Source organism: Acartia tonsa, chromosome 6, assembly GCF_053477335.1.
Source record: "Acartia tonsa isolate MP-2025a chromosome 6, ASM5347733v1, whole genome shotgun sequence".
Lineage (NCBI taxonomy): Eukaryota > Metazoa > Arthropoda > Copepoda > Calanoida > Acartiidae > Acartia > Acartia tonsa.
In genome coordinates, this window is record NC_137265.1 from 37463375 (window position 1) to 37485537 (window position 22163).

At 32.2% G+C, this 22163-nt stretch overlaps 1 protein-coding gene across 1 annotated transcript; it reads left to right on the forward strand.

The window, feature by feature from the left end:
* The first annotated feature begins 399 nt into the window (after positions 1-399).
* On the forward strand, positions 400-19185 carry LOC145323092 (uncharacterized). Its single transcript, XM_080165474.1, has 7 exons — positions 400-851; positions 4940-5082; positions 10330-10416; positions 10758-10847; positions 16978-17103; positions 17378-17544; positions 17813-19185. The coding sequence occupies exons 2-6, from the start codon at positions 5008-5010 to the stop codon at positions 17489-17491; spliced, it is 492 nt and encodes a 163-aa protein (XP_080021600.1). The 5' UTR covers positions 400-851; positions 4940-5007; the 3' UTR covers positions 17492-17544; positions 17813-19185.
* The last annotated feature ends 2978 nt before the right edge of the window (positions 19186-22163 follow it).

Here is a 22163-nt window from a genome sequence, read left to right on the forward strand (position 1 = left end):
CTTTAATGACAACTTTTAGTGTTAAAAAATACTTTTTAAAAAACCTTTTTAGAGAACGCTTTTATAGTGTATACAAAATTTTAATTCCTAAATTTATCTTTTTATCAGTCGGGGGTAACATTATGATAATCCCCTTTGAACTTATCTAACCCCTAAAGTCAACCCCCCCGGAAGAAGTATTGCATATTTCTTAGTGTAGGTAAATAACTCATTTATCAATTAAAATCTTTTGTCATTACACCTAATACTAATACTATTCAGTTTCAAGCTAGCCAAGTGTTAAGTACGTTTATACTTTTCCATTTATTATACATATATGCAAATTTTTAAAGTAAAAGTTTAGTGAACACAAATTGGCAAAAAAAGACTATTAAGTTTATGTGTGTATGCATATATGTAAAAGAAAAAAAGAGAGAGTGTGTCTGTGTGTATCTCTTTGTAAAGAGAGGAGGAAATATTGAAAATGTATAAGCTGACCCTCGCGGCACTGATAAACAGCTGACAGGGACACACTCAGAGCTCAGTCTATTAATAATTTTATTTTGTCAAAAAAATATATTGTTAAATTGAATTTAAACCATAATAATTAACTCAAATTGGACTTTTTATAAAAAGGATAAATAGTGATAATAATTAGTGAAAACTTTAAAAATTTCTGATAGACTGGCTTCCATGAGAAAAGGACATATTGTTCTGTACTAGCTGTAGCTACTCTAGCTAGGCTGGGCAGCGTATCCGGTCTGTTGTGAGACTGTGTAGTGTGTTGCTGTCTCCCCTCCAGCCACTCTGTGTAGTAATTCTGTGTGAAGACACACACACACCATACCCGGTGTATTACCAACCATCTAAAGGCATACCAACATACCAATTAAAAGTTATTAATTCTAAGTTATAAAAAGTTTATATGTAAAGGTGATCTAAAAAAGGTAAAACAATGGTAATAAAATGACAACATGGCCTAGATATTAACAAGGATGACAACATCCATAAGTAGCGAAGCACAAAACATCGTAGATGGGAATACGTACAGGTAGATTAAAAAGAGTTTTACTAAAATCAAGAATAGATTTATTGGATAAAATAGAAACCTTGTTTTATTTTGTATGATGACGATGGTCAAAGTAAATTATATTAAAGATGCTCATAACAATGGGAAAAATTATTTTGATACTGATATCCCACAAAAGTTTGAAAATTGTATCAAAATAGACAAAGATATTAGGAAATATATAAAACATATAAAAATAGCCAAAAACCTGATAAAAGGCAGTCTGGCCGCCATGGTTGTTTACTTAAAACGACAAAAAAAAATAATTTTTAAATCCTTAACTTAAAAAATTAGGAAAATCGGACCATAAATACTGAAGATATGGAAAAAAGTGTAAAATATATATAAAAAATAGCCTAAAACCTGCCAAAAAGGCAGTCTGGCCGTCATGGTTATTTTCTTTAAAAGACAGGAAATTAATTTTGATATCTATAACTGAAAATTTTTTGAAAATCGGACCATAAACACTGAAGATATGGAGAAAAATGTTAAAAATATAAAAAAAACAGCCTAAAACCTGCTAAAAAGACAGTCCGGCCATCATGGTTGTTTTCTTTAAGAGACGGGAAATTTAATTTTGATATCTATAACTGAAAAAATTTTGAAAATCGGACCATAAACACTGAAGATATGGAGAAAATGTGAAAAATATAAAAATAGCCTAAAACCTGCTTAAAGGGCAGTCTGGCCTTCAAGGTTGTGTCTTTAAACGACGGGAAATTTAATTTTGATATCTGTAACTGAAAAAATTTTGAAAATCGGACCATAAACACTGGAGATATGGAGAAAAATGTGAAAAATATAAAAATAGCCTAAAACCTGCTAAAAATCGGTCCGACTGCCAATGATGTTTTATAGTTAATTGTGCTCCTTAATGGTGGGAATGTTGTCAAAAAATTTCAGCATTCTATCTTTTATAGGAGCTGAGTAAATCCCATTTCCCCCATAGTGTTACGGACTGACGGACGGACGGACAAAGTGAATTATAGAGTAGCTTCGCTACTAAAAAGATACAATGTACATGCAAAAGCAGAATATAATAATAAATAGAAATATGTGATTACATCAATATAAAATAGATCAACTTGAAATATTGTGCTAAAAAGTATAAAAAATTTATTGTTTAAAGAAAAATACTTTTTTTATAATTTTAGTAATTACCTATCTAGTAAGGTATTAAATATTTTGAAGTTTATTGTTGTCGTTTCGTTTTTTTGGAAATAAGTATAAGCCAAGAATTTAATTTTTTTTATAGACATAAGCGTGCAGAAGGGGGTTGTAGTGGTGTCTCAACACCCATGTCAAAATTTGAAGGGCTGCCTTCTTCTTTTTACACCCCCTCAAGGCTTTACAACCCACTAATGCTGTGCACGCCAGTGATTAGCGACTCACTCTGTTTCTAAATAAACAATATTTTGTCTTATCCGTTAAAAAAAATGAATTTAGATTTATTTGAATCATATGTATTTTATTTAGCAAATAAGTAAAAATTTTTGCAAATATTTTCACAAGAATTTGCATTAACCTTAAATGCATTGCGAATTGTGTTTGTTTAAATAAATGACCCAATTTTTATCATTTTTTTAACAGTTGAAATCTGTTGGATCTGGATTTAGCTCATTTAATTTTTTCTACGATTAGAATAAATAATTGCAAACAATGTTCAGCTAGCTTTCTATTGCTTTAAATAAAACTAGTAGATGCTCCCTTACCCCCTACTGTCTTTTAATTCAAACAGCTAAAAACCTTTCCTGTACCAATAATAAACTTTCCTTAAAATTGTAGAACAATCAGTCCAGCTGTTAACGAGATCTTTTCGGACAGATATACATATAAAAAGACAGGCAGACAGCCTGTTACTATAGCATAGGTATACCTAAACAAAAATAAGAAGTCTCTAAAAACCCTGTTTTGTTAATTAGTAAGATGGACGCTATAAGAGTCAAATATCGACCCCCCCCCCCCCTCCCTCCAGTGCTTTTGCCTATTTTTTGTATTGTAGAAAAAAATATTTAGCCCCCCAGGAACATGTTAGCCTATTCTTAAGCTGACTTAACCTAAAATAATTATCAAAATATTTTTTTTCTTTACAAAGTTTGTTTGTAGTTTAGATGCAACATGAGGGAAACCGCCCCCCCCCCCCCTCCTTATGTTTAATTACTCAAATAATTTGAGACTCAATCTAGGGGCGCAAACGCTAGTTATAATAATTCTATTCATCTATTTTATGTAAGGAATTTGGAATATTGTGACTTGAATGAAAGACGTAGGATGCTGCATATGAACTTGAAATATGAAGTATGTTTCATTACATTTTCTGAAATTTTTGCTTTTTAAGCATTTTTTTTAACTACAGCGTGGACTAAGATTAAGTCATTTTATGCTTACCGCTTTCCTTTTAAAAGACACTCCACTAAAAAAAAATAATTGGAGTTGTAATAATTAGGGAAAATGTATATAAAATAAACTTGGATATTATACAGGGGAAAAATTGTCGTAAATTTAGATTGCTAACATGGACATAATTTATTGGTAAGTTCTTTCACCCAGTTGGAGATGAAGGAATGGGGTAGGGGAGGAATCGTCATTTTAGGCAGCTACCAGTTACACTTAATTAGTTTACATGATAATCCATTTAAGGGAACTATATTAAATACATTTAATCTTTTCAATTTGCTAGAAAAAGGGTGATTTCATTTAAAACTTTTTCATGACCATCTACCCATTAAATTTACTCGTTACTATTAACTTAACATAACCTATAAGATGCAACAAAAATACTTTTGCGAAATAAATGAAACTGTTCTTATTGAGTTTTAATAAGGTTGCTTTATACATAAATACATTTTCTTACTGAACAGAATTTTTTTTGTAAAAACTAAATTGCTAGAGTGTCCTTATAGTCTTAAAGATCATAGGAACTATAGCAAATAAAAGAATTTCTGTTTCGATAATTTTACACGAATATAAGGAAAGGGAATATGGTTAGCTATATACTTATTAAAAAATATTATATTAAATTAAGTACTGCATATAAATAATTGCCTAAATTTTTTTTTCATTTTTTTAATTTAAAACAAATTTCTAGTTCGATTTTCATTTAAATAAAAATACCAATGATATACTTAACTCCACATAGGTGTATGCATATCTTAGTAAAATAATTTGCAGTATGACTTGAATCAGATTAATTTTCGCTGGATTGAAACCGGTTATATGCCATACTGAAATACATGTATCGTATAATATTCCAGAAAAGAGAAGAAAACTCCCTGTTTTGTTGTCCCTATGGTCCAACAAGATAGGAAATAATCCTTTTATTTTCTATCCGTGGACAACTGTAATACGATGCACCATGTCCATCCATAATATATATTTTTACTTGTGATTATTTCCCATTTAATTTACTTTTCCCTTAGGATAGGTAGATTAGGGAATTTAAACTAAAAGTTAGGAGTGGTAGGGGGAATTTCATTATTGTCAATTATCATTTTGAAAATAAGACAACGAAAAAGGGGGGGGGGGGATTCTATCTAAGCATTTGTTGATTAACGTAATTAGAGAAATTAGATCCGCATTAAGCTTTCTTCGTACAAAGCTAACCCCCATCCTAGCTTTATTTTGATATTTATTTTCTGGGAAGAAAATCTTAATTGCAGAAAACTGTAATACAAGTTTTTAAATATTTTGATAACGAATATAGCATAATGTTATTCACTGACAGGGCAAACGAAAAGTATTTTGTCTTAATAATGATTATTTAGGACGAAGGAAATATTTATTTTGAAGCAGCTTATAGTGCCTCTTTAAAAATTGACGCAATACAATAATAATGTCCAATGATATGCTAGAATACATTTCAATTGACCAAATGTTGGTATTTTGCACCAGGCTAGCAGACAGTCAACCTCTGCACTACGTCACACACCGATAAAGAAAGTTTATAAAACAGCCACAAGATGCCGTTGATGGTCGAGCTTAAATATGAATATTTCATCAACACATGGCCCGGCAGAGTTAAACTCGCAGAATTGGTAAGTTTTGTTTTGATCCTCTTATGATAAAATAGTCGGATTTGTATAATGTATATGTGTCCAGTAGGATCTTTAAAAAACACACTCAAGGTTATGTTATTAAGGAGGGAGAAGACGTTAGATTGTAAATTATACCAGTCACTAACAATTTTAAAAACACGCTTTTTCACTCGTTTGCTGAAAACTTTTGGGACTTTTATTAAGCCTTGATTGGGTTATACTAACTCTTTTTGTTTCATTGGTCTTTTAATTATAATTATCGTCCTTTGTCTAATCCCTGAAAATATGCTATAATTTTAGTAGCGAAGCTACTCTATAATTCGAAGTGTCAGTCAGTCTGTCCGTCCGTCCATCTGAGACAGAAAGGGGGAAACGTGATTTTCTTGGCTCCTATAAAAGATAGAGAGCTGAAATTTTCAGGGATTAATTATGTTAACAGTTTTCCTATTTTCACCAAGTTTCATTAAGATTCGTCAGTTAATTGGGGTGCTAGATCGATTCCTGCATTTTTAAGTTATTATGATTTCCTATTCAACACAGATGGCTGAAATTTTCAGGGATTAAATACTTTCATATTCTGCATACTTTTATCAAGTTTTATCGAGATTTGCTTATTGGTTGGGGTGCTAGTTCGATTCCTAGATTTTTATGTTTTCATGATTTTCTTTACTCCTATTTGAGATAGGTGGCTGATATTTTCAAGGATTAAAAAAGTTCACAATTTACATATCCCCACAAAGTTTTATTAAGATTTGCTGAGGTGCTAGATCAATTCCTAGATTTTCACCGTTATAAATCTTATGGGGTTTTGTGATTTTTTAATTAAATTTTTTTATGAAACTGCAATAAAGTTAATTTTTCCAGATATCCGTCCATAATTTTTGAGCTTCGCTACTTATGGATGTTGTCATCCTTGTTTCTTCAATAACTTCTTGCTACCGCGTTTATAAGTTATAACCTACAATTTGTAAAATTATGCCCAAAACTAATACAAACCAACCCTGAAAGTCTAGATAGTTTTAAAGGTACACTATATTTATTTATAGTAGAGTAATCTATTTAAATTTTCACCAAAATTTTGCAATAATGCAACAAAAACAGTATTGTGTTTGTTTGTTTTAATCCAGACAAAATTAATTAGGTAAATATCAGGTGGATTTATTTCTGCATTCAGAGAATATAAAGAGTTATCCTTATAATAAAGTAACAGGATGTTTGTTTGTGTCTCACTAACCGCTGAACCGATCGGGTTCTCCTTAACAGGGTAGCTTCTCATAGGTCCCGTGAAGGTTTATAACTATTTCTTGGGGGGTAGGACACCCCCAACCCCAGAAAAAATGAAAAATCCCCCCCTAAAATAAGAAATTGGGTTATCAAATTCGACTCTTCACTCCTCAAGTAACCCCAGAGGCCTCTAGGGGCGTAGTCGCTAGTATAGTAGATAGTATCAAATTTTTTTTTAAAAGACAGATTTCTAATATTGGTAAATGTTCAAACTTCATAAGTATACAGAATATTGAATTTATTGTTAAAGGTTACCTCACAAACAAATTGACTAGTTGACTTATTTATACTTTCAAAGGCGGAATGCATTGCCCTTTACACTGCTGCGTCTCATACTATGCACAGTCAGAACTTCCAGCCAAAGGACTCAAAATCAAATGGTTGGATGTCTAATTTGTGTTAAATTATTGAATTACCTATGCGTTGACAGAAATCTAATATATATGTGATTGTTAACACATTACATTTAAACAATGAGAAAGCTTACTGTCAAAAAGTACATAATGCAAAAAGTTTTCTTTACAAATAGATATTAGGTTTAACAATAGCAGAGATATTTGAGATTGATGTTTTCAGTGTACATATATACCTATTACCTATACACATCTGTCGGCAGCTGCGCTTTAGGTTGTGGCTTTAGCTTTCAAATGCCGCGTAACTGATAGTAGCTTCGGCTGAGGGTGAGACTTATTAGGTGGCTTAAAAGCCGAGTGTCAGACAAGTGGCTATATTATTATCCGTGCGGCTGCCGAGCCATTTTTAGTAGCAAAGCTGTTCTATAATTTGAAATGTCTGTCCGACTGTCCTTTCGTACGTCTGTAGGAAACCGTTTATGGAAAACGTGAATTTCTCGGCTGCAATTCATGATAGACTGCTTATTTTTACATTTAAGAGAATTCGCAACCTCTGGATGTTGTCATCCTTTTTTTTATCATTTCCCGTCTGTTATTGTTATCTTTTTTGATATCGGCATTATCATAAAAAGTAACTTCCCTATATATATATATTCAAAATTTTTTTAATGATGTTTAGTATATTTATTAGTAGCAAAGCTACTATATAATTCACTTTGTCTGTCCGTCAGTCAGTTTTTTTCTTTTTCTGACTAAGCATTTGAGTGATAATTCAATTTTCGTCAATCCATGATGTGTTTGTGCTTCACTATTTATGAATGTTGTCATCCTTGTTTATATATTTGTACAGTACGTATATAATAAGCTATTTTTCTGTATCTTATTAGTAGCGAAGCTACTCTATAATTCACTTTGTCCGTCCGTCAGTCAGTCAGTCAGTCAGTCAGTCCGTCAGTCCGTAACGCTATGGGGGAAATGGGATTTACTCAGTTCCTATAAAAGATAGAATGCTGAAATTTTTTGACAACATTCCCATTATTAAGGAGCACAATTGACTATAAAACATCAGTTGCGGTCGGACCGATTTTTAGCAGGTTTTAGGCTATTTTTATATTTTTCACATTTTTCTCCATATCTTCAGTGTTTATGGTCCGATTTTCAAAATTTTTTCTGTTACAGATATCAAAATTAAATTTCCTGTCGTTTAAAGAAACAATCATGAAGGCCAGACTGCCTTTTTAGCAGGTTTTAGGCTATTTTTATATTTTTCACATTTTTCTCCATATCTTCAGTGTATGGTCCGATTTTCAAATTTTTTTCAGTTATAGATATCAAAATTAAATTTCCCGTCTTTTAAAGAAGACAACCATGACGGCCAGACTGCCTTTTCAGCAGGTTTTAGGCTGTTTTTTTATATTTTTAACATTTTTCTCCATATCTTCAGTGTTTATAGTCCGATTTTCAAAATTTTTTTCAGTTGTAGATATCAAAATTAATAACCCGTCTTTAAAGGAAATAACCATGACGGCCAGACTGCCTTTTTGGCAGGTTTTAGGCTATTTATAAATATATTTAACACTTTTTTCCATATCTTCAGTGTATATGGTCTGATTTTTCAAATTTTTAAAGTTTTTAAGGATTTAAAAATTAAATTTTTTGTCGTTTTAAGAAAACAACCATGGCGGCCAGACTGCCTTTTATCAGGTTTTTGGCTATTTTTATATGTTTTACATATTTCCCAAGATCTGTGTTTATTTTGATCCAATTTTCAAACTTTTATGGGATATCAGTATCAAAATAATTTTTCCCATTGTTATGAGCATCTTTAATATAATTTACTTTGACCATCGTCATCATACAAAATAAAACAAGGTTTCATATTTATTTTATCCAATAAATCTATTCTTGATTTTAGTAAAAACCTTTCAAATCTACCTGTACGTATTCCCATCTACGATTTTTTGTGCTTCGCTACTTATGGATGTTGTCATCCTTGTTTTGTTATATTTACACAAATCTTATATGTTTACTCCCCCCATAATTGTAAAAACTTATATTTCTTCAGAGTAATTCAAGAAAAGTCTCAACATTTAATTTGACTATTCTTTTTTTATGTTTTAATGTTTTAGATGAGTAAAATGTCTTAAAAGTTTCATTCATCCGATAGCTTAAAAACTTTGGGGACTCTTATTAAACCATCTATAGATTAAGTGAATTTAGTTTTTATAAGTAGGGATGTTCTTTATTATTTCATTCATTGTCTTGTCCCCCAAGATTCCTGCAGCTAACGTAGAACTCGTATTGATTAACTTTGAGAACAATGAATTATTTACTTTGCTGGGTTAATTATAGACATTATTAGATACGTTGACATACTTTTTTTTTGTCTATCTATATGTCCATCTATCTATCTATCAATCTATCCATCTATCTATCTATCAATTTATCTATCAATCCATCTATCTATCTATCCATCTATATATCCATTCATCTATCTATCCATTCATCTATCTATCTATCCATCTATCTATCTATCCATCTATCTATCTATCAATCTATCCATCCTTCTGTCCATATATCTATATATCCATCTATCTATCTATCAATTTATCTATCAATCCTTCTATCTATCAATCCATCTATCTATCTATCCATCTATCTATCCATTCATCTATCTATCCATTCAACTATCTATCTATCCATCTATCTATCTATCCATCTATCTATCCTTCTATCCATATATCTATATATCCATCTATCTATCTATCAATTTATCTATCAATCCATCTATCTATCCATCTATCTATCTATCCATCCATCCATCCATCCATCCATCCATCCATCCATCCATCCATCCATCCATCCATCCATCCATCCATCCATCCATCCATCCATCCATCCATCCATCCATCCATCCATCCATCCATCCATCCATCCATCCATCCATCCATCCATCCATCCATCCATCCATCCATCCATCCATCCATCCATCCATCCATCCATCCATCCATCCATCCATCCATCCATCCATCCATCCATCCATCCATCCATCCATCCATCCATCCATCCATCCTTCCATCCATCCATCTATCTATCTGACTGCCCTGCTATGTATGATGCGTGCTGCCCCTGCCTATTATGACACTCAACACTGCACTGGTTCATATCTATCTATCTATATTTAGGTGACTGCTCTGCTATGTATGATGTGTGCTGCCCCTGCCTATTATGACACCCAACACTGGTTCCTATCTATCTATCTATATTTAGGTGACTGCCCTGCTATGTATGATGTGTGCTGCCCCTGCCTATTATGACACCCAACACTGGTTACTATCTATCTATCTAAATTTAGGTGACTGCTCTGCTGTGTATGATGAGTGCTGCCCCTGCCTATTGTGACACCCAACACTGGTTCCTATCTATCTATCTATATTTAGGTGACTGCTCTGCTATGTATGATGTGTGCTGCCCCTGCCTATTATGACACCCAACACTGGTTCCTATCTATCTATCTCTATTTAGGTGACTGCTCTGCTATGTATGATGTGTGCTGCCCCTGCCTATTATGACACCCAACACTGGTTCCTATCTATCTATCTATATTTAGGTGACTGCTCTGCTATGTATGATGTGTGCTGCCCCTGCCTATTATGACACCCAACACTGGTTCCTTCTTGTGGTCGTACTAGCTTTCCTAGGAATACTCTCATTCTAGTGCAAAATATTGTTAATAGATGACGCCAAGGGTTGAAATAATTATTTTTTAATTAGAATAAAGGATTGAATAAAACAAGGATTTACATGTTAATTTCTAAAGTTATTTCTATAATAACTATGATGTTTATAATTTTTTTCGAAATAAAACAGGTTGAAAATAAAACAGGTTGAAAAATCTTCCTTTCTATACTTTAGCAGTTTCTAAACTTTTCAATAATAATTTGAATCTTTAGAAAGGTTCGAGTGTAATTATAAGGAATGTGCATCAATTTATCGTCCATCCATTATCGTCAATTTAAGTCCCTGGTAAAATGAGAGTATATTTGTCTAGGAACCACATTCTTTTCCCTGTACTACCTCTGTCTGGCTGAGCCCCTAAATAAATTCACAGTCAACTGGTTCATGGCGGTAAGTTTTTTTTTAATGGTGCAGTTATTGTAAGTGTTTGTCTGTACGTCCTTCTGCACTTTTTTTGCTCAGGATTTCAGTTTTAAAAAGTATATATTCATTTGAAACTTTTTTGAGATACTTTTTATTTAGCCATGTAAGATTTAAGGTAAAATGTAGTAGAAATATAGAAGTAAGACTTATTTTACGCGTGTTATCGCTAGCCAAGCGCTCCATGTGTATATTGGATCCCAGGTGCTGCTATTTCTAAAACTAGCTAATGTACAATCACTGTGTTTTCGATAATAAATTAGTTGTTTAAAATATCATTGAAGAATTAAGTGAAGTGCACAGTGATTCTTCAGTATTTACAGAATAGGGGGTGTGAAACCATTAGTGGATGAGAAAAAGGGAAGAAATACCTTCTCAATTTCAATTTTAAGCAGGGTGTTGACACCCCCCTACACCCCTCTACTACACGCCATTATTTTAGATTTTAAGCAAACTGCACTATTACGTACCTTCTTAAATATGTTTTTTTAAAATAAAGAAAGTAAAAATATCGAGCAAAAAAATATAGTTTTTTTCAGTATGCAGATTTTAAACACACCATCATGAAAGCAGAAACATTAATCTCTGAAACATTTTGTGCTCATTGTAAAACAGAAACATAATTTCTCTAAACAGGACATTCTCATACATATTTATGTCATTTTAGCATAAAAAGTTAATCATTTTTAACACAATATGTGTAATAATTCCAAATAAGTTCTAACTGTGGAGCTGTTCCAAAAACTTTTTAAAACTTTTATTCGGCTACATATTAATATTTTGTGCTAGAGAAAGTGTATTTAACCCCTTTCTGTATAGAAACTCAATAATTATAAACTTAGAAAGTTTACTTTGTTACTTTACCTCGGAAGGGTAGGATTCCTCTAGGATTTTGAAGTGATCATCTAGAGAATCTAGAGCATCATCCTCGTGTAATGGGATGCGATATTAGTTTAAGTAACAGACAACCAACTCTTTGATTGCACGACCGTTAGTCTAACCGTAGTCCTAACTGTGCATGGTAATGAGTTGTGCCAGTTTATGGGCCAAGGCATTCCCCCTACTCTAACTATTTATGTCGCTCACCTGTAGGAATTATTTTTGACGTCTTTATCAAAATATTAAAAAAGGTTTCATAATAAACAGAATAACAGTGATAAGCAACAAAGTGTCATAAACAAAACTGTTTCTTATGTTTATCGTTTTCACGCATTAGTGGTGTTATTGAAAATTATTATTGTAGAAAAGTTTCGCTTCCAAAAATCAAAATATAAAAGCGTCTGTCTTAATCCACATTTTGCCCTTTTGTCTGTTTAAGTAAAATGTACATATATTTGTCCTCGCAGTTTTAGAAAGGTGATGAAAAAAGTATTATATCCTTTTCTCTTTTTGCTAATATTTTGGTTCATTACATTTGATATTTTAAAGGAAAAAAATACAAAAATGTTTTTCCTTTTTAGTTAAACAGTTCTTCAAATAAAAAATAAAATTTCTTTATCGAAAACATTTATTAATACTGCTTATGAATTAGAATTGTAAAGAATGATCTTTGTATGAAAACACATTAATTTTTATTCTGTTACATACTCTAGTTGTAGAAAAGCTTTGGATAAAACTGATAAGCACAGGAATTAAAAGCACTGATTATTGAAATATTGATAATGAAAGACAAATTATTTGCTTGTTATTCTTTTACTCATAGCATACAAACGGAAAAAAGTAGGTCATACATCAAAAGTAACCTCTAAATAATCAGTGTTCTATCTCTAATAACAACTACGTAAATTTTATTCAAAGAGCATCACCGAGAGTTACACTGACGAAAGGAATTCTCATTAATATGGAGAATATTCAACAAATTTATCTGCAGTCTATTTAGAATAGTAGCTGAGAAAATCACGTTTTCATCAGAAAAATTTCTTACAAATAGACAGACAGACAACGAGAGACATTTTTTATTATATAGTAGCTTTGCTACTAAAAATATACATGTCCGATCTATGCATCGAAATGTAGAATTTATATTTTTATATTAGTTTGAAATGAAAGCAAGTCAAAATTTATGCCCATTTCTTTTAATTGAATTTTTATATTGCCCATAGATATACGGATTTGGAATTAGAATAAAAGATAATAAATGAGGATGTAGCAAAGCATTATATTTCTCGCATTCTCTTTGACTTATTTCTTTAGCCCCCACCTCAAATACTTTTTTTAGCAAAAAAAACTTGTTTTAACCTCTGCGGGGGTCCTATTCCTACATGCTACGACCTTGAATAGCTTTTCCAACCTATACTTAACCTAACCTAATTTAAAATAAGCATTTACATTTTAAGGAAACCGCTATAATTTTATCGGTACAATACTGACTGGTAAGAAAAATCTACAAATGAAATATCCCTCCCCGATTTTTTTGGTTGAGCACTCCGAAATTTTTAAGTGACACTTTCTGTATGTACATTTTTGTACTTACTTACACATTACACATACTACACACACACACACACACACACACACACACACACTAACACACACACACACACTAATACACACCCACACACACACACACACACACACACACACACACACACACACACACACACACACACACACACACACACACACACACACACACACACACACACACACACACACACACACACACACACACACACACACACACACACACATGAACATTCCATAATTGAAATAAATCAGAATTAGATAAATAAAAAGTCAACCTATTCAAAGTAAAGTAAAGGGAGTATCCTATTAGTTTTTAACAGGGAGGGCGAGTTCAATGAATTTGTAGATTCCTAATTTTTTGATAGCTCGTTCTCTCAATCGTTGGCGACATTTATTAAAACCTTATTCGTTGGTACAAACAACCAGTTTCAAAATTTTTTCTACGATAATTTTAATAAATGTAAGGATAATTTTGTTTATGATAAATCCCAGCTGTTGAATTAGAGTTGATAAACAGCGTGACTTCCTGACGGACGGACGGACAGACATACAAAGTAAATTATAGAGTAGCTTCTCTAGTGAAATTAGAATATTAAATGTTGATTATAACATTTGTTATATTTTATTGAATATTGGTATGCAGAATGCCTTGTTACTTTTTTTCATTAAAATTGCTAAACTTCAGAATGTTATTTTTTGCTGAATAAGAGAAACACTAGTATTAATATCAGGGAGGTAGGGGACATTGGGCTGTTAATTACACTAGTCCCCAAAGTTTAATTATAACGTTTTCTTTTTCGTTGGCTAAACAACTTTGGAGACTTTTATAAAATATTTATTGATTGGTTCCTTAAGTTGAATGTCCAAACTAATTGTAATCTAGAGAAGGGGTATCTTTGTGTATCATCCTTGGGGATACACAACAATTTATTGACCAATGTCTTATCCCTTTAGATCCCTGAGTAAAATAGAAAGGAATGCTTAGTTCCTATGTAATTTGACACCAGGAGCTTTAAAGAATCTAGTATCTATTTATTTTAACTTACAACAGAATGATATCTTATAATATAAAGTAAGAAGTTGTGTGTTTGTCTGTGTTGTGATGCACTCGCGATAGATGGATAAAAAATCAAAAAAAGTTGCGTATATATGCCATATAAAAAGAAGTCAGAAAATTTTTTTAACTCAAACTTTCACGCAATTAAGTTACTGTCAAAATCCTTAAAAATTGGGTTAATTAGCCACCTAAAGTTTACCTAGATTTTTTGCTTTTATTCTTGAACAGACAGATGAACATATAAAAAGTAAACCCTAGACCATGTATTACAGATGAGGGAAAAAACGAGGTTCATACCAATCTTTTTGGAGAAAAAATAATCTCGCACTTCCTTGCCCTACCAACTATTTTGCTCATAGTCGTTTGTTGATATAATAACAGCACAAAAGTTAACACATCTAAAGCTTAAGAGTATTGCTTTTTTTGCGTCATTTTTTTTTCAAATAATGTGGAAAATATCAGCAAAACTCATAACTGTCATATTAGTGGTAATAATCAGGGGACCTTATTCTAAAATTTTATTCAACTTGCAATTGTCAAAAATTTGGTCAATTTGACGGAGCGGAGTAAACTTAGGGTAAAACAGGGTTTTAGAATGTAACAAAAGGAAAATGGGTTGGACGAATGGATATTTGGAATGTTCTATAATAAAGTGAAACGTGCATCGGGCTAAAATAACAATTCTCCCATTCCACTCCCTCGACTCCTACGGAATTCACGTATATTCTACATCTATTGTTGGACAGTAATCTATTTATTAAGGATTGGCTTTGTATAAATATTTCACCTAGAATTTTTTGTCAGAATCCAGGTACCTAGTCCTGGGTTTAATAATCCATACATTCATAAATGAACAACAATAAACTTTAATGTTGTGGACTTTTTGTAAATGTAATCGCCTTTTCTCCCTTTTATATTTTTAATGGTTTTTTTATTAAATTAATGCAATTTAAAAGAAGTTTTATGGCATATTATCAATACGCTTTCTGAAGAGCTTATATGTCTGAGTGTCTGTCTGTGTTTGTATGTGTGTTTAGCGAAGGATCTCACTAACCGCTGAACTGATATGGTTCTTATATACAGTAAAGCCTTTCAAGTCCAGGGGAGGTTTTTAAATTTCCCCTGGAAAAAATGAACCATGAACATTTTTTTCGTTTTTGAAATAAGATTGAAAGTGGATTGTCCCTCTCCCCTTTCATGATTGGTTCCTAATGCAACATGCCTCTTGATGTTTTTTTTAAGCATAAGAAATGTTTTAATACAAAAGTACAAAATATTAGTACATAATGTTAATACTTCCTTTGTAATAACTGTTTCATATCGATATTTGCCACGGAAAAGAGAATTTAGTTCAGCAGCCCTTTTAAATTTTGTTAACGACTAAGCTATCAGGTACGGACGAACGGACGGATGTACTAACGAACTTTCCCTAAATGTAAAAAAGTTTCGTGAGGTAAAATAGTTATTTCTCGCATCGTATTATAAACAGCTTTCCGCGGATATAGAATGTACAATAATATGATTATAACCAGTTTTTTTTGCCCCGACTAAAAAAATCGTTTTAATCTTAGATTGTACATTTTATATTCGTAGAAAGTTGGATATAATACAATGCTAGACATAGTTTTATCGTATGGATGAGAACCGGTTCCTATCCACCGGATTCGAATGAATACGAGAAAACTTAATTTACTGTTTTCTGAATTTGTATTCCTTTCCATGTTAAGAATGGGTAGAAATATTAGTGCAAAATTTGCAAACTTGACACAGGTTTTTTTTGCATTTTTGCAAAGCATTGATGCATTGAGCCACAACTTTTATAATTTTCAGCCAAATGTCATAAAAGACATCTTATGTACACATCTCATATATAGTTCATATGCCAAAAATTACGGATCAACAATAACGCTGATCTTATAGAAGGCTTATCTATAATACCTTGTTGAAGCTAGAAACTTAGTGTTGACTTACAGTTTAAATAATAAATGTATAAGTATTGATGTATAATTCAGACTACTACCGGCTCCAAGTGACAGAGACCCCTTTCGTCTGTTAACAAATTGTGCTTTTATGTTTTTTAGTTGTGTTTATATTTCCAACGCTATTAGCTGATTTCAAAGCATTAAATGAAATATATCCTATTATATAAAGAGTAAGATTTTTTCGTCTGAAGATTTCAATAACTATTGAACTGATTGAGTCCTCCTTTTAAGGAAAGCTTTAAAGTAAGGCTATTAAGTTTTAGATTAAAACCGATTTCTTGTATTCATTCGAATCCGGTGGATAGGAACCGGTTCTCATCCATACGAATAAAAACTATGTCTAGCATCGTATTATATCCTGCTTTCTACGAATATAAAAATGTTCAATCATAAGATTAAAACCAGTGTTTTTAGCCCGTGCCTTCGGCACTTCGGGGCTAAAAAAATTGGTTTTAATCTTATAATTGTACTTTCTATATCCGCGGAAAGCTGTTTATAATACGATGCGAGAAATAACTATTTATAGGCTATTTTCTGCATCGTTTTTACCCTGATCCTATAAAATAGTAAAAATTCAAAGTATGTTATGATTTAGGAATTCTGGTTTACCGCTGGCACAACCTTTTTCTACTTCACCGCCTTCCTAGCTCAGCTGGTCGACTTTGGACCCTATGAAGATGAGGAGTGGCAATACTGGATCGACGCTCAGATCGCCGCTGGAGTAAGTATTAAATTAGGGTTCTTTCTATTAATTTGTCTAAAGATTTGTCATACAATTACAATTACTGTGTTATATTACATCATGATAAAAGCAAAAGGATAAATGAAGAAATTTTTAAAACTAATTGACAAAATACATTGAAACTATTGGCTGCGCCCCTAAAGGCTCTTCATTCATAGGAAAACAAATAATCATTAGGACATGTAGAGTAGCTTAAAAAGAAATCGTTGACCTAAATTTACAGAACAAATTTTCAATTTTAAACCTATTTTAGGTGTTTGGTTTGTTCAACGATGTGTTCTATGCCATTGGTAGCTACCTCTTGTACCTGGACTGGCAGGCTAACCCAACAGGAGAGATGGCCGCCCCTGCCCCACCCCCAGCATAAAAACCCCAACAGAATGAATGGCAGCATCTTACCCCCTAATTCCATCAAGCTTAAGGAAACATTCTTAGAATATTATTTCATCTGAGAAAAAGTCGGCATTTCAATCTTTAAACATTAAGAATTCATTAACTCTTTATCTATACTGCTAAACTGATTCCACAGCTTTTAAAAAAGGTTCTAGAAGACAGCATGGCAGCTTTTCAATATCAAAGTTTATTATTTAGTTGAATTCGAACCAACTCGAGTTTTTTCTAAAAGGTGTAGAAAAAAATATTTTTTGTCTTCATAATGCTAAACCCAACGTAGAATGTTTACCCCACTAGGTTCTTGTGATACAGCCACCACCAACCTTAAATAATCAAAACAATCTTAATCATAATGCAGCCATTGGGTTCTCCTGATGACAGATACCCAGTTGTCCGATAATGTACACATAATCAAAAAAACAAGAGCTACTGAACACCTGCTTCTAAAATTGGCTTTAAAACACTTTGTTTTGTACATTTTTAATATATATGCAAAACTAGAGAAAAATCTAAATGTACAAAAAATGTACAACATCGAACCCTGAATTGACCTGTCATCGTTCCTTTCCTTTTTTAATAATAATTGCATCTGTTTAAAGTTCTCTAGAATCAACAAACAAAGTGGGGTAGGTTTCTTTTTGCAACAAAATCAACATAATTAGACAAGGTTGTTGTCATATTGTTCATGCAAACTTTTAAAAATTCAAAGATGTATCATCTTTATTCTTTTCTTTATAAAAATTTTCATTTAGATGTTTTTTTTATAGAATGTATCCGATCTTGGTTTTGATTTAAAATTTTCCTTTTCATTTTCCCCAAAAAGTTTGTTTGTCCTTATTTACATTTTTTTTTAAATTCATCCAAAAGATAGTTTGCTGCGACTTAATATCATGAATTGTATTTTTTTAAATTTAAGTAAAGCATAGGAATTATTATAATTATCTCATTTTTTATTTCTTTTTTTAGAATTTTTGACTAAATACAAAAAATATCTTGGATAGTTAGTAAAATTAGTCAATTCATATTTTAATTTTATGTTAGCTGTTAGTCCTATGTTGTACTTGGATATTTTTGTAAATGAATAAATACACTGCCCGGCCTTAGTCAGTGAGCAACTTAAATAGATTATTATGTACTTAAGCTTAATTTCTATTCGATATTTTTAAAATGTTTTGAGTTGTTAAACCCCTTACTTTTTTAATGAAGATGAATATTTAGCTCATACTTTTCCATATCAGTCAACTTCAAATCCATTCATGAACAGCTACACAAGTACACAGTGGTCTACTTAAGTTCCTCACTGTTAATTTTGCATAACTTTTCTGAGAAATAATATTTATGGACTCGTGAAGTCCTACAATAAAAACTTTTATAAAGCCAAGTAATTGAATCATGGAATTTTTAAATTAAACAAATAGAAATAAAGATGCTCATTTTTTACTTTCCTCGAAGCAAAAATAGGTTTATTTTTTACTGAGAAAACAAATTTACAATCATTTTTGGTCACCCTTCCTTGGATATACATCTTTCATGTACCAAAAATCCCCTAAAAATTTTAAAAGCTTAGATTTTAAGCTTTATAATTTTCCCATTGTAAATTGTAAATTTGTTTGAATTGTTATTATTTGTATGATATTACTACTAGAATAAAATGGTTTAATTTTAGAATATATAATAGTTTTTAATTTAGTAGTGAAGCTACTCTATAATATGGATTCATTGTAGAATTCATGTAAAGTTAGTTAGTTCTGGGATAGTAGCCAGGGAACAAAAGTGTTAAGACAATTGCCGATAGATTGATGTACATCCTCAATGATTATACACAAAACTACCCCTTGTAAATTACAGTTAATGGCTAAAACGTTTAAACACTTAACTTAATATAACAAGCAATTAAAAATCAATAAAAGTCATCAAAGTTGTTGAGCCAACAAATAATAAGAGGTTGTTACTAGTGACTACTTTTGTAACAAATAGCCCAACCCTCCTTGAATAGTAGCAATTCTTAATGTTTGACAAACCATTCAGAACTATTGTCTTCTAAATTATGTTAGGTTAAAAATTATGTAAAGTTTAATATTTGATCAACTTTACATAATTTTAAAAATTTAACAATTAAATTTTGACAAGAATATTAACATCTATAAATAGCAAAGCAAAATAAACATTGATGGACAAGCGGACAAATTGAGTTATAGAGCAGATTATCAGTGCTCATAAATTATCTTTTAGAAATCATAAAATCTTACAGATGTTAAAAATATGTTTCAATGTTTATATTAGGGTTGGCAATCCGTATCCGAATCCGGGATCCGGAATCCGCCCAATTTTTGGTAAATTTTGAAATCCGAATCCGGAATCCGTTTTATAATAGCGGATTCGGATTCTTAATTTGTAGGCTAAAATTAGCGTCTTGAGTTTTTTCTTTCAACTCCCGCTTTTTGAAGGCAAAGATTATCATCATTATATATAAAGTCTTTTAAAATCTGGTTCGATTATCGGAAGTGAATTATAGAGAACACCAAGAACATTAATTTTTAGGACATATGTAGCACTTAATTTTTTAAATTTGAAAAAAAATCCGGAATCCGCCAAAAATAAGAATCCGGAATCCGCCATTTTTTTTGACGGATTCTTGTAAGAATCCGAATCAGGTCCAAAAATTTGACGGATTGCCATCCCTAGTTTATATTTTACAGCGTGAATGTTTGACCAACGGACCAGGTAAATTATATATTGGATAAAGGACAGACAGACAAAGGATATTATAGAGTAACCTTGCTGCTAAAAAATAAACTAACACAATTTTACTAGATAATGATTTTTTAGTAAATTTTAATCTAATATTGAATATTTTTTGGCTTCACGGTAAAAAAACAGGGATAAGGCTTATCAAAAATAAAGTCTGTAGTCAAAAGCTGAAAACTTGGGAGAGTGGGGGATGGTTGAAGGTTTAATCTTAGATAGCATTTAAACCCGATTCTCATTTTGTCAGCAATGACCAATTTTCATAATTTCCAATTAGTCGACAGGGTTAAACAGGGTCTATGAGTTGTTTACTATTATTATAGACGACCGTTTTGTAGATTTTAAGTAAAATACTAACGGGCACACGTAAAGTTGCTTTCTCATAAAACTAGCGGATTCGTCCTCAAGCAACCTATTAGACATTTCTATTTTGAAAACTAGCGACTTCGCCCTAGCCTCTAGGGGCTTTTCCCCAAGAGGTAAAAAAAAAATTTTATTAAAAAAAAGAAAATTGGAGCTGCCCCGGTATCAAATTAAAAAATTTTGGGAAAAAAATGGGGGGAGGTATTTTTTTGTGGTGGTTGTTGGTGTCCCACTCACCAAGAAAATAGCCTAAAACCACCACAGGACCAGTAGGTATATTCCCTGAAGAGTAGAATCCGATCGGTTCAGTGGTTACCGAGATCTTAAGGGACGGACGGACAGACATCAAGCCACTTTGTATTATAGATGATTTTGAAAATGAGAGCCTTAGCGTGGTCAAGCGGTTATCGTGATCTTTTGGTACAAACACATAGACAGACAGATCCATCCTATTACTTTTACATGAGGATCAATTGAAACATTTTTTTCAGAATATTTCTCTGTGCATAGGGGTCAGCTGCTCTGTAGCATGGGTGTGGGTATTGTGGTGCAAATCCTCCCACGATCTACACAACCCCAATCATATTCTTTGTGCGGGACACCACACGCAAATTTTTATCATCAGGCATCCTAGGGGATAAGACAATGGGTGATAAATTGATGTACATCCATAGACGACCACGGGGGGGGGGGAGTAAAGGGGTGATTACCCCCCCCCCTCCAAATGAAAAAAATGCCTCTATGAAATAAAGATTACCCCCCCAAAAAAAAATTTTATTTTCAAAATTCCCCCCCCCCAAAAAAAAATAATGAACAGAATTAAACCCCTTGTGTAGATTAAAACAAAATTTTGAAAATGTTGGGAATACTAGTTTGGAACCAACCAATCAAAATTTATCAAAAGGCCTTAAAGATTTGCCAAAGTAGTTATGAAATGCTGGGTACTAGTGTAAAATAAAGTCTAATGTTCCCTCCCTCCCTGCATTTTATACAGAAAAAAAGTTGTTGAATCTAAGAGTCTGTTTATTTTTAGGATAAAAGGCCAAATCCTAAAAAATATCTACGATTATTACTTACATCCTATTATATAAAGTAGTTAGCTTTTTTTGTCAGTAGCGAAGGATCTCGCTAACTACTGAACCGATACGGTTCTCCTTTACAGTGAAGTTTTTTGTAGGTATGTGGAAGGTTTTTAACTATATTGGGTAAGGCTATCTCCACCGTCTGAAGAGAAATAAACCCCCAACCCAAAAAAAATCAAAATATTTTTTCTTTTTAAACCTAAAAATGTAAGTGAAGGGTAAACTATTTCCACTCCACATTACCTAAGGTGTCCCTAGAGGCCTCTGGGGGCGTAGCCGCTAGTAGTTATATAAAAGAACTGTTGATAAATAGATATTTAAAGAATAAAAAGAAAAAGTCTTTTACACAGTAAGTGCTGAGAAAATGTTGAGCTTCGCTTGTATTTATGTTGCCACTCTTGTTTCTTTTGACTGCTGAGGAATATTGGCAATCCGTAGCCGCAGCTGCAGGTA